Consider the following 13,138-nt stretch of genomic DNA (forward strand, 5'->3'; position numbering starts at 1 on the left):
GCGTACTTCTATTTTTGCATCGCTGTGGTGCAGCGGGTTTATGTGCTATTTCAGAGTTTCAGAAATCAAGATCTGCTGTAATGGGTAATTTTAGGTGAAAGTGATATGTTGTAATAACGTTTGAACGTTAGTTTATCAGTATCTTGTAATAGTTTACAGCCACTCCCTAGCGTGGCTTAAGCACAAAAAGGCTCTCTAAAGGAAATGCAATTAGAAAATCACCCTTGAAGAGAACTCCTTAGCTGGGAACTCCCTCATCGACCAAAGGAACCTGTACAGGGAGAAAGGCTTCCTAATGTGCAGGAGCAGGTAAGTCAATGCTATTTTAGTGGACCTGTGAGAGTACCCCACCAGAACCTCTGATCAGCAGGCTGTGTTTCACTAAGAAGCACACAGCACTCAGTTAGGTTCACAGACGTATAGTCACAGACCTTTCTTCATCTTTCTCAACAGATTTCGTCCATTACAGACATAACCTGGACTCAGTCGGCTTTACTAAGACACACCCACAGCCTTATATAATCGAGGTAAATAGCAACTGACTTTAACAAACTATTACCAAATATTGCAGAAACATACAAAATTAATTATTATACAGGGTCAAATCCATGCATTCATAAATGCTTGGTATACTCTTACAGACTGAAAGGACTAGCTAGCAAGGTGACTAGGCATAGGAGGAATGCCCTTATTTAGAGGGTAAATGGTATTTATGCATACTACGGTTGTCTCCCTTAGATAGGTGCGATAACTGGGTATTCTTACCAACAAGTATGTGTAACTTCTTGGGCTGTGGGAGCAGGGTCTGTCTGGCACCGTTCACAGATAGGGTGCAAATGGCCACATGGATAGATTTGCATGTCTGAAGCCTGCCTCGGCAATAATGCTTTGTAAAGAACTGTTAGATGAGCGAAGAAGCCTCAATGACTCCACAAACCAGCATTTGCAATGGAATAGGTCTCGCATTTGCGAGCGTTTGAACTATCGGTATTGTAAATACCAATGCTTTTTATTTATGTATTTTAAAAAACCGGCAAGCGGTGCGTAAATATGCACTTTGGACTTACAGTCGCTGCTTATGGGAAGCAACGCTGGCAGCAACAACACCTCTTTTACTGCCAGCCTTGCTTTTTGTAAGCAAGGACTACAAGTACAAAGTGTGTGTTTATGCACTGCTTGCAGCTTTTAAAAACACATAAATAAAAGACATTGTTATTTACAATGCCAATAGCTCAAACTTTCGCAAATGAGAGACCTATTGCATTGCAAATGCTTGTTTTATGTTGGTATACCTTACACAGGCTAATCAGAATCTGAGGGTAAATCTTTCGATGTGCGACTGAATCTTGTGATATTAGCTGAAGAAATGCCACAATGTGTCTGCAATCAGTAATTCAAGGAAATAACTTTATTTTGAGCAACGGAACAGGCAGCAGAGAGCGAAACTAACTGCTGCCAGTGGTCAAACCTTTACGTTCTAAACATTACATTCTAGAACTCTAAGCAGGTGCTCTCAATTGCATGAGCTTCAGAAAATAAGTGTAACATGAACAAGTAGGAAAGGAGACACCAAACTTCGCCCTTTGTATAAACACAGTTGGTGAACGGAGCAGAAAAACCTAATAGTCAACTAAACACATTTTATCATATTCAGATTAAAACAATGATAAAGGCTAGAAAATTGAATCTAACAGTTTGGAAGAAAATAACAAACTTTATAACTTGCAGACACCGATAAGAGGGAAAGAATCAGTATGTCACAGTATCATTCACTGACAAAATCTTCAAGACAACCTGGCCGCTTATGTATTCTGGAGCTCCTCAATTGACAAACACTTTTGTCTTCCATTTTTTCTTTTGGAGCAACATATCCTTGGTTATTACCTTCCCCTGAAGAAACATGCATAGTCATTAGCTTTGCCCACCACAACATGATTCAGATTCTACACTCGCCCATCATCTGTTTTTATGGCATTTCTGAATAATTTAACTACTTGGTGAACATCTGTTAAATTGGACCATTATGCACAACCAACAGGTGCTCTGATTTTGACCATGTCACCTACTTGAACTATATTATTCTTCACCATATTTTTACTGTCAAAATATTGTTTGCTTTTCTCTTGAAGAGTAAGTTCTCTATTGCACAAATCACCCAGCCCAATTAAATTTCACACGTTTATTCAATGTCATCCTACTTGGATAGAGTAAAGTGCTGGGAGCTCTTCTCTTGAAATTTTGTAAAAGTGTTTTCCCAGTGGAGACATTCTATAAGCAGTGAGTCTCTCCTTGAAGGCTCTTTTCCAATCTAAATAGTTGGCCCTGGCCAGTTGAATATTTGCCTTCAATGTTTTTTTCACCCTTTCTACTCCACAATTTGTTTCTGGGAGATAAATAGAGCTCTTCTTGTGCAAGGTTCCACAATGTTTAACGGATTGTTCACATTCACTCGAGCAAAACTGAGAACCATTGTCAGATAAAATAGAATTGAGAAAGCTCTTTCTTAAAGACCTCCATATAAAACTTTAATATGCTTGACGAAGAAATATCATGTGCACATTACTTCGACCAGACTTTAATAAAACTCAAATAAGACAATGAGATGAGGAGTGTGATGTTATCCTTTTAAGGGACAAATATGGTGAATTAATCCTTTGGATACCTTGGGAGTTCCCTGCACACTAAAGGGACATGCCTCGAAACCAAGATTTTGTCACTATTTTTGCACTTTATACAAGCACAAACTTACTTCCTACTTCAGTATTAACCCTAGGCCACAAAAACTTGAATCTTAACCTGTCTTTTGTTTTCACTGGGCTTCATGAGCTAAAGTAATTAATCTGTTTCTGAGAGTCTAATGTGGAATGAGGCTAGTGCCTCTCAACAAAATTCATTTGTTAACAGCTATTTCATCCTTCACTAATGACCATGATTTCCCTAGGAAAGCAATACTTCCTGATCTTAACGCATCTGACACTTTACTCAGCATGTTGTCGTTAATCAACTCAGATTTCCGTTCTTCTTCTGCTGTTGTCCCCATCGTGATTTCACAAACACTCAACTCCTCTTAAAATCATAGTGAACCTCATTAAGCAATGGATTTTCACAGTTGAGATCCACCAACGGATACAGGCAATCAGCAGGTTGATTCTTATTCCCAGCTAAGTATTCTACTGTAAAACTAAACTCCTACAAGGAAATAACTTGCCTCTAATTCTTGAGAAAATTGTGTCTAACCCCTTCTTTCTGAAGACTTCCTTCAAGGAGGGGTTTGAGATCAGTTCAAATCTTGAATGGCATACCTGATATCAAGTTCTGAAATTTCATCAAGGCACAGAAAATGGCTAGGGCTTTTGATCATAAAAGAATTCACGTCTGCACTTTTTAGACAAAGATAATCACACGCTTTTAGTCATTCAACACCAAGCTTCTTTTGTAACAATACTACACCCAGACCTATAGTCTTTTTTGCATACGCTCTGATAAATTTGTTATAATATTCATTAATTCCAAGAAAGGAAACCAACTCGGTGCAGGGAGCTTTCAAGTTTACAATTGTGTCGACTAAATCTTTCTTAGGCGACATACCTGAACCTGAAATGTGATAACCGTAGTAATTTATCTCGCTGACACCAAACTTGCATTTCTCTTTCTTCAGAGTTAGACCTGCCTCAGTCAATTTCTTTAACACTTACTATACTCTATGATTATGCTCCTCCATTTTCCCACCAAAGAACAGTATATTATCTTGATTGTAACTGACACCTTGTAAACCATGTATCACTTTTATCATCACTCTTTGAAAGACTGAAGCGTTGTATATAAGGCCAAAAGCATCCTTTTAAATGTATATGCCCCCATGGCTGTAATGAGGCAGTTATTTCCTGGGAAGTAATATCTAGTTCCACCTGGTGATAGGCTGAGGTTAGGTCAAATGTTGTGAAGTATTTAGTTCCATTGAGTTTGAACAATCTTGTCAATATTGGGTAAGGAGAAACTATATACAACTACCTTGTGATTCAGAGCTCTCAAATTGACACATAAATATCTTCATTTGGTTTCTTGACAACAGCCTTTTGAGCCAACCATTCTGTAACTTCAACAGCTCCAGTTACTCCCAAATCAACCAACTTCTGCAATTCCTTGCTCACATTGCTTTACATACTTACTGGGATGTGTCTGACTTAAGCTAGTACAGGGATGGCATTTCTTTTAAGTCTAATGTGATATCTGATTACTGGAAGGCATCCCAAACGGTCATTAAATAATTGTTTAAAGTCAAGCTTAAAGTCCTTGGCTTTGTATGCCTATTCATGAACCTGTATCTGTGCATAGCATTTGTGCAAATGTGACCCCCAAAAGCTTTTCATGAGGCCAACCTATTAGATTGTCACCTCTGATAGAAACCAACTTTTCCTTAGGAGCTACATCTACCAGCACTAGATTTGCAACAAAGTAACCCATAATTCTGATAGGGATGCGTCCATATCCTACTGGGTCCACATCTAACTCACTTATCACATTTCCCTCACATTTCTCTTCAATGTTTTCTTTGGAAATTATTGTTAAATGTGAGCAGGAGTCAAACCTCATAATAACATCGGAATTATTAATTCTCTCAACCTCACTTAGGTGATTACTCCTTGAATTATTACTCACATCTTCAATTTGAATAAACTAATTCACATCTATACTCTTTTGTTTTCTAGTTTGGCTCTTACAGCATTTCTCAAAATGCCTTTTTCCCCCACATACATTCCATTTTATGTGCACAGCTGGACAGTGACTAATATTGGCTTTGTGGCCCAGTCTATCGCATCTGAAACACTCTCCTGAAAATGTTGTACTCCCCTCTTTTACCTAATCATTCTTTTGTTTTACCACAAAATCGACTTCCTCTCTTTTTCCTCTTTCGTTAATTGTCTGTTAGAGGTTTAACACTCTTTAATACACTTTACCATGTGTTCAACTCTTTTTGCAATATTGATCGCTTTGATTGGGCGCTCATCTTTTAACGAGAGTACTTCCTTTATTTTGCCATTACCTAATTTTAGTATAAGTTGGTCTCTAAATCTCTGTTCCACAGCTCCACCAAATGTACACATTGAAGCAAGTTTACCTAAACTAGTTATCTAGGGTAGAAAATTAGGTTTTTAGTTGAGGGGAGAAACTACTTACCTTAAGTAATAATCACAATTCTTGTCAGGGGGAACTCACAAAGGCACTAAATTAACCTGGGCTCAACCCCCTGGTAGCTATGGTACAGCGCAGAAAGGCTTAAATTAGTGACAATGTGTAAAGTATGTATGTAGTACTAGCACAGTTATATAATAGAAATGGAAAACAATAAAAATCCCAAAATAAATTAGAATAATAGGGTAAACTTTAATAAACAAAACGACAAAATTCCAATAAGGGAAACCGGAGACATGAATTATTAAAGTTTCAAGTAGGACTAACACCAAGAAGCATAAAATGCCAATAACAGTCAATCTTCAAGGTAGACGAGAACCTAGTCGCAATTTGACACTAACTGCGATGGAGCATGGGTCAGATATGCCAACCAGGTTTGTCCTGGTCAAATATTTTACCCTCTGACTTTAGTCCTTTAAGTCCTAATCCACCACAGCAGTACACTTCTAAAGCCCCCCAAGACCTCAGCGGAGGCACTTGGAGACTCTCAGGGTGGCGAGCAGAGTCGAGTACAGGTACCGTTGCCACTGATAAGCTGGGCAGTTGCAGGAAAGGCCTCTTGGAGCTTGTTTTAAAGCTCTAGCTTGAATAGGAGAGCAGTCTTATGACCTTTGGCATCAACTTTTTTGCTCTGGGTACAAGAGAGGGAGCATGTCAAGTCCTACAGCGCTCTTCTCAGCTTGCAGTCAGCAGGTTCATTCTCTTCTGATCTTCCTGAGGTCCAGAAGTGTTCTGAAATGGGTGCCAAGAGATGAGCGATTGTATGCCTGGAACAGGCTCGTGGGTGGAATGATCCGTGGGGACACTCTAACCAATGGGGTAAAGACTCCTGGGGCTAATGCTACCTACTTTTGGACATTTTTATGATGGGCAAAGTCTTCAGCCACACTAAGAATCTGATTGGCTGTGGTGTGTGTGGAGAGTGTACTATGGTAAGGCAGTTGTGGTACCCCCAACAAATGCAAGAGACACAAGTCTGGTAGTACAAAGCTGAGTTTTCAGCAACCAAACAGTAGATACACATTTGTTGCCATTGTTTCCTTACTTGGAAGTGTGCCCCACACCCAGCAGACCTGTCAAGCAGGCTTTAACACTGTAATGTCAGCTAGAGCCCTGTTGTGATTGAGGTTTGTCTGTCTGGAGAGCAAAAGAAGGGCCCTGCTCAAGTGTAAGCTAATTTGCCTGCAACAGGGGTGGCATCTTTTAAGTGTGCCCCAAGTGTCATATGAAAAACCCCAGCAGTCCTGAGGGATCTGACAGTGGTGTCAACAAGAGGCCCACTGGGATAGATGTTGGTCTGGATGGGAGGACAAAAGGAGGGTGCAGGCCTCGGTTTACCTACAATTACTTGTCTCAGGGTAGGCCGATTCGAAGTTAATCAAGTCCTTGGGCCCAGCCCACAGGACATTCTGCCAAGGGCACAACAACACCTCCACACACTCGTGGTCTTTTGTCCATGTCCTGGGAGAAAGTTCACAACAAATTCTTGCCTATTCAAATGCTATGTACTGGCTTTCAGTCGAGGATGAGCAAAATGCAGATTTAACTTTCAGGGATTTCAGGCAGGGCAAAGGTAACTTTTTAAAAGTCATATTTCCAAAATATTTATTAAAAATCTTATTTCACCAGTGAATAGGGCTCCTGATAAATATTTCAAAAAGTCCAGAAATTTAATGTGTAGCCGTTTCCTATCCGTAAATAACATGTATTGAACTATATATTGTATCGAAGTGCTTTCCTATGGAACATCCAACCCTGCTACAGTGAAAAAAAAGCTTATAGGGCTTTTTCCCATTAAGAACATGTTTGACATTACACTTGTACATACCCTACTTTTAAATATCATGCACCCTGCCTTATTGGCAATAAGGCCTAATTGGGGGTGTCTTATTATTCATATTTAGCATTGTCAATAGGTATTATTTTGAAAGGCCGAATTTACAGTTTTTAAACTGCGCAGCCAGGCTACAATGGTAGTTCCGGAGCCATGCTTTACAGGGCCACTGCTGTGTATGGAACAATTGGTGCTGTACTCCACTGGTAGCATTTAATTTACCAGGCCCTGGTTACACTTGGTACCATATACCAGTGACTTAAATGCAAATTAAATAAATAAAGCAATCCGGTGTATACCAATGGTACCATGTTTGAAGAGGGAGCACAGAGATGTAATCACTGTCTGATAGACTCCAAGTTTTTGACAGGAAGACTGGAAACAAGGAGCTATTTGACGGGATGCTTAGATGCAAGCTGCCTATGGAAAACATCTGACTCAGAGATTGTGTAATAGCCTCCCCCTCTTAGGTGAACATACTACTGACTCACTGATAGCCCTCTTCCCCCACCTGTAGATAGGGTGATTGACTTTATCTTCTAGATTGATCTGCGTCTGGAATTTGTTGTTTGATTGTTTTTTTGATGATTGAGTGATAACTCTTGTGTAATGTGTTTACTGCAACGATCACCATATACTGTACAACTATTAGGCTACTGACAGAACGCAAGTTGTATTAACCTCTAAATACTTTAGAAATAATCGTCATAGATGGTAAACTCTCCTTTATATGTGATACACATGGAAAATGTCAATTAACCTATTTAAAAAAAAAAAGCACAGGCAATTTACCAATGGTTAGCAAGGGTAAAGTGCACAGATTTCTACAGCCAACAAAAATGGGCAGGGTAGAAATCTGGGGAAATACCATGCAAAAGGTAACAATTTTCAACATACAATCCTTGTTCTCTAATCCCAAAATGATATCTCTCGATAATAGTGCTAGTATGTGGGATATTGTGATGGTCCAGTTTCAAAATTCATATTTCTTACTCATTTGGATTTCATTGTATTTCAGCTCTTAGTTCAGGTAATGTCTCCAGAACTTCTTTCCCTGCTCCATCTAGACAGTGTAAAAGAAGTGAGTACTTACATTCTGCACTAAGGTTAGTCCCACAAACCCTTGCGCAATTTGCAAAAAATCTATTTAATTTGTTCCATTTAATGACTGTGTTTCCAGGGTTATTAAAAGAAATTGAGGTGCAGTTAGGCCTTCCAGTCTGAACAATAAACACAAAAATTGGAAATGTTATAAGACTAAATGAGTGATTTAATGCCAGTAGAGTTCAGATGTCTTTGCCCTGACACTGCTAATGAATTAACCAGTTACTGTAACTGACATGGAAATACATATGCAAAGATATTCACTGCTATTAGGAAGTCAGAGGAAGACAGGCTAAAGAAGGAGATCATTGGACCCCAGGTCTTTTGAGAAAGCTTGCCACAATAATTATAATGTGTGTCTGTCACCGAGTGTAAGGTGACAGACAAGACAGGGATACTGAGACCGAGGTACAGTCTGCAATTTCCCCAATTTCTTTGTATAATTTGTTTAACTCGATTATGTGACTGTCATTGTAATTATTTTGTGTGCCTCCCACCGAGTAATAGGCTGAAACTCTGCAAATGTCCTTGTTTGCTGTGGATATCTTTAAATTGGCCTCAACATCACATATGTCGTGTTCAAACAAAACCAGAGGAGTTGCTCGAATTGAACAAGCTTTGGAATATATGTGCAAAGTGAACAAGTAGCAAAGGAGACACTACACACCTGTTCTTCGTTTCGCTGCAACACCCCTGTACCTCTTCCACCTTTGCTTTGAACCTCACGTCAAACTACAATGAACAGCATCTGAATCAACAAACATTGGCATAGCCGATAGGTCTCGCCTTTGGGACCTCATAAGTGTTTAGCCATGCAACACTTGATGTTGTTGCACCAAGGATATTGCACTGGATAACTAAACTAAGGTCCCAAAGGCGAGACCTATTGGCTATGCCGATGCTTGTTTTTTTAAAAGGACAAGCAGTGCTATCAGGCTCCGGCTGCCACTTAGAGGTGTAGAGAGAGAGAGAGAGAGGTGGAGGTGTAGAGAGAGAGGTGTAGAGAGAGAGAGAGAGAGAGAGAGAGAGGTGTAGAGAGAGAGAGAGAGGTGTAGAGAGAGAGAGAGAGGTGTGTAGAGAGAGAGAGGTGTAGAGAGAGAGGTGTAGAGAGAGAGGTGTAGAGAGAGAGAGAGAGAGGTGTAGAGAGAGAGAGAGGTGTAGAGAGAGAGAGAGAGAGAGAGAGGTGTAGAGAGAGAGAGAGGTGTAGAGCGAGAGGTAGAGAGAGAGAGAGGTGTAGAGAGAGAGAGAGAGAGAGAGAGAGGTGTAGAGAGAGAGAGAGGTGTAGAGCGAGAGGTAGAGAGAGAGAGAGGTGTAGAGAGAGAGGTGTAGAGAGAGAGAGAGGTAGGTGTAGAGAGAGAGAGAGAGAGAGAGAGACAGGTGTGGAGAGAGAGAGGGGTGTGGAGAGAGGGGTGTGGAGAGAGGGGTGTGGAGAGAGGGGTGTGGAGAGAGGGGTGTGGAGAGAGGGGTGTGGAGAGAGATAGGTAGAGAGGTATAGAGAGGTAGAGAGGTATAGAGAGGTATAGAGAGGTAGGGAGGCAGGTACAGAGAGAGGTAGAAGGAGAGGTAGAGAGAGGGAGGTAGAGAGGTAGAGAGAGGGAGGTAGAGAGGTAGAGGTAGAGAGAGGGAGGTAGAGAGGTAGAGGTAGAGAGAGGGAGGTAGAGAGGTAGAGGTAGAGAGAGGGAGGTAGAGAGGTAGAGGTAGAGAGAGAGGTAGAGATAGATAAAGTGGTAGACGTAGAGAGAGGAGAGGGAGAGGGAGAGGTAGAGCGGTAGAGAGAGGCAGAGGGAGAGAGGCAGAGGGAGAGAGGCAGAGGGAGAGAGGCAGAGGGAGAGAGGCAGAGGGAGAGAGGCAGAGGGAGAGAGGCAGAGGGAGAGAGGCAGAGGGAGAGAGGCAGAGGGAGAGAGGCAGAGGGAGAGAGGCAGAGAGAGGGAGAGAGATAGAGAGGTAGTAAGGATGTTTTTAGGGATGGGTAAGGATATTGGTTGGTAAGGTTACAAATGACAGAGTGGGCTGGGGAACTTCTCCCCAAAAAGAAAATATTTTTATTATTAAAAAATAGGGTGGGAAGTCCTCCATTAAAAATACATAGACAAGTATTATATATTTAAATGTGCGCATGTGTGTATATATATGTGTGTGTGTTTGTGTATGTATATATATATATATATATATATATCCAACATTTGCAGGAACCCATTCGAAATGAGGCCACGAGAAGTAGGTAAGCTTCGTTGCATTTAATCGACATCCTGCGGGCAGGCTCTCAGTCAGGAATACACTTGCAATAAAAATATACGCCAAACATGTTTCGGGATTGTCCCTTCTTCAGCAGCGTTTGTCTTGTGGAAAAGGCAGCCCAATGTTCACGCACCTTTGAATAATGAGTCCCTGCCCAGGTGGGCGTGGCCACTGCCATGGCCTTCTGGGATCAGTAGTGCGTGCGAAGTGTTCCCAAGTGGGTGCGCTATCTTTTCTTTAAGTGACGACATACATAAAGCCCCAAGTGGGTTGAAATGCAATCATGGCGGGAGACTGCCCTGCTTTGTTGATGTCAATTGAAGCACGAGACTGGCATCCCCTGCAGACGTCAGCTCCTTCTTCCTTCGTCCGACACCATCTGGTTCAGACATGGATCCGCAGAGCGGGGGGCCTCTTTCACGACCGGGCCGGCCGTTATAAATCCAACATTTGCAGGAACCCATTCGAAATGAGGCCACGAGAAGTAGGTAAGCTTCGTTGCATTTAATCGACATCCTGCGGGCAGGCTCTCAGTCAGGAATACACTTGCAATAAAAATATACGCCAAACATGTTTCGGGATTGTCCCTTCTTCAGCAGCGTTTGTCTTGTGGAAAAGGCAGCCCAATGTTCACGCACCTTTGAATAATGAGTCCCTGCCCAGGTGGGCGTGGCCACTGCCATGGCCTTCTGGGATCAGTAGTGCGTGCGAAGTGTTCCCAAGTGGGCTGCCTTTTCCACAAGACAAACGCTGCTGAAGAAGGGACAATCCCGAAACATGTTTGGCGTATATTTTTATTGCAAGTGTATTCCTGACTGAGAGCCTGCCCGCAGGATGTCGATTAAATGCAACGAAGCTTACCTACTTCTCGTGGCCTCATTTCGAATGGGTTCCTGCAAATGTTGGATTTATAACGGCCGGCCCGGTCGTGAAAGAGGCCCCCCGCTCTGCGGATCCATGTCGGAACCAGATGGTGTCGGACGAAGGAAGAAGGAGCTGACGTCTGCAGGGGATGCCAGTCTCGTGCTTCAATTGACATCAACAAAGCAGGGCAGTCTCCCGCCATGATTGCATTTCAACCCACTTGGGGCTTTATGTATGTCGTCACTTAAAGAAAAGATAGCGCACCCACTTGGGAACACTTCGCACGCACTACTGATCCCAGAAGGCCATGGCAGTGGCCACGCCCACCTGGGCAGGGACTCATTATTCAAAGGTGCGTGAACATTGGGCTGCCTTTTCCACAAGACAAACGCTGCTGAAGAAGGGACAATCCCGAAACATGTTTGGCGTATATTTTTATTGCAAGTGTATTCCTGACTGAGAGCCTGCCCGCAGGATGTCGATTAAATGCAACGAAGCTTACCTACTTCTCGTGGCCTCATTTCGAATGGGTTCCTGCAAATGTTGGATATATATATATATATATATGTGTGTGTTTACCAATGTGACCCAAGGCTCGGCGCGCTCACCAGCTGGTGCTCTACGTAGGGGTCGGATCCAGACCCAATTCAATGAAACAAGGCAAGGAACGTGGCACTGGTTTTGACCATATATTTATTCTTTTCACAACCTCCACAAACCAACGCGTTTCAGCCCCTCAGCTTTTTTCACGGTTAGTGAGTCCTTTGTCTCTGCGGGCGCGCGAGTTATAGTTAGCTGAACTAACTATAACGGAGGAATTTCAATGGTTTTGTACGAGTGAAAAGTCCAGCTAACTATAACGCCCCTGAAACCTATGGTTTTTTCAGTGAATGTCTAAGGTTTTTTAAATGCTAATTCCTAACTATAACGTGCCTGAAACCTATGGTTTTTTCAGTGAATTTCAAAGGTTTTTTAAATGCTAATTTCTAACTATGCCTACAGAGATAGGACATGTGAAGAAAGAAAAAAAAACGCACAGAAAGAAAAAAAAGAAATGCAGAAAGAAGGAACAGAAGTCCTCAAAGACGAAGAAAAGTTCAGGAAGAAGGATAACGTGCAGAAAGAACAAACAGAAGAGCAGAAAGAAGCCTTGTTGCAAAATCATCCTGTACCCTCAACTTTTTCAGATGGATACTGGTGGTAACTTAGTCTGACTAACCAGTCCTATAGCCAGTGCTTTGTTAAAAGACACTCAGAATACAGTGAAAACACCTACATACACTAGGCAACATTATGCGTTGGGGTCCCCCTGTGATCAGCATGACCTCTGTAAGCCCCTAGTATATAATAGGGCAGGGGATTAAAACTACCTCTTAACGCGCCACAGGGCGTGTTTGCACACGTTACATCAGGCCCCGTCCCCTCACTTCCCCACTGTGTAAACACGCCCTGTGGCCGTTTTTAGTTGGGAGATTAAGTTCATTTGAATCCTGAGGATCCCTAGGGGCAAAATAGCCCACTAGGTACATCCAGTAAGCGCCATTGCAGAGAGGTGTAAAAAGGGGCACGGCCTGCACCACCGTCTCTCTGCAACGCAGAGCAGTGGCGCTTACTGGAAGCACCTGGTGGGCTAGTTGGCCCCCAGGGTCCCTCGGGATTGAAAGGGAATTATTTCCCCAACTTAAAACGCGCCACAGGGCGTGTTTGCACATGTCACCTCAGGCCCCGTCCCCTCCCTTCACCACTGTGTAAACGCGCCCTGTGGCCGTTCTAAGTTGAGAGATTAAGTCCCCTTGAATCCTAAGGGTCTCTAGTGTCAAACTAGCCCACTAGGTACCTCCAGTAAGCGCCACAGAGCTGCGTTGCATAGAGGTGTAAAGAGGGTCGTGGCCTCAGAACACCTGT

General features: G+C 42.4%; 1 protein-coding gene across 3 annotated transcripts in view; it reads left to right on the forward strand.

Moving 5' to 3' along the window:
* Positions 1-13,138, forward strand: part of TOX4 (TOX high mobility group box family member 4) — a 798,038-nt gene that overhangs the window by 79,072 nt on the left and 705,828 nt on the right. Inside the window, exon 2 of one of the 3 annotated variants that reach the window (XM_085650560.1) lies at positions 454-527. The exons of the other annotated variants lie outside the window; for them this stretch is intronic. Coding sequence (XP_085506686.1) covers positions 454-527 — 74 coding nt within the window. The remainder of the gene's footprint in view (positions 1-453; positions 528-13,138) is intronic. 3 annotated transcript variants of the gene reach the window in all.

The sequence above is a fragment of the Triturus cristatus genome, chromosome 1_1 (assembly GCF_964204655.1).
Source record: "Triturus cristatus chromosome 1_1, aTriCri1.1, whole genome shotgun sequence".
Taxonomy (NCBI): domain Eukaryota; kingdom Metazoa; phylum Chordata; class Amphibia; order Caudata; family Salamandridae; genus Triturus; species Triturus cristatus.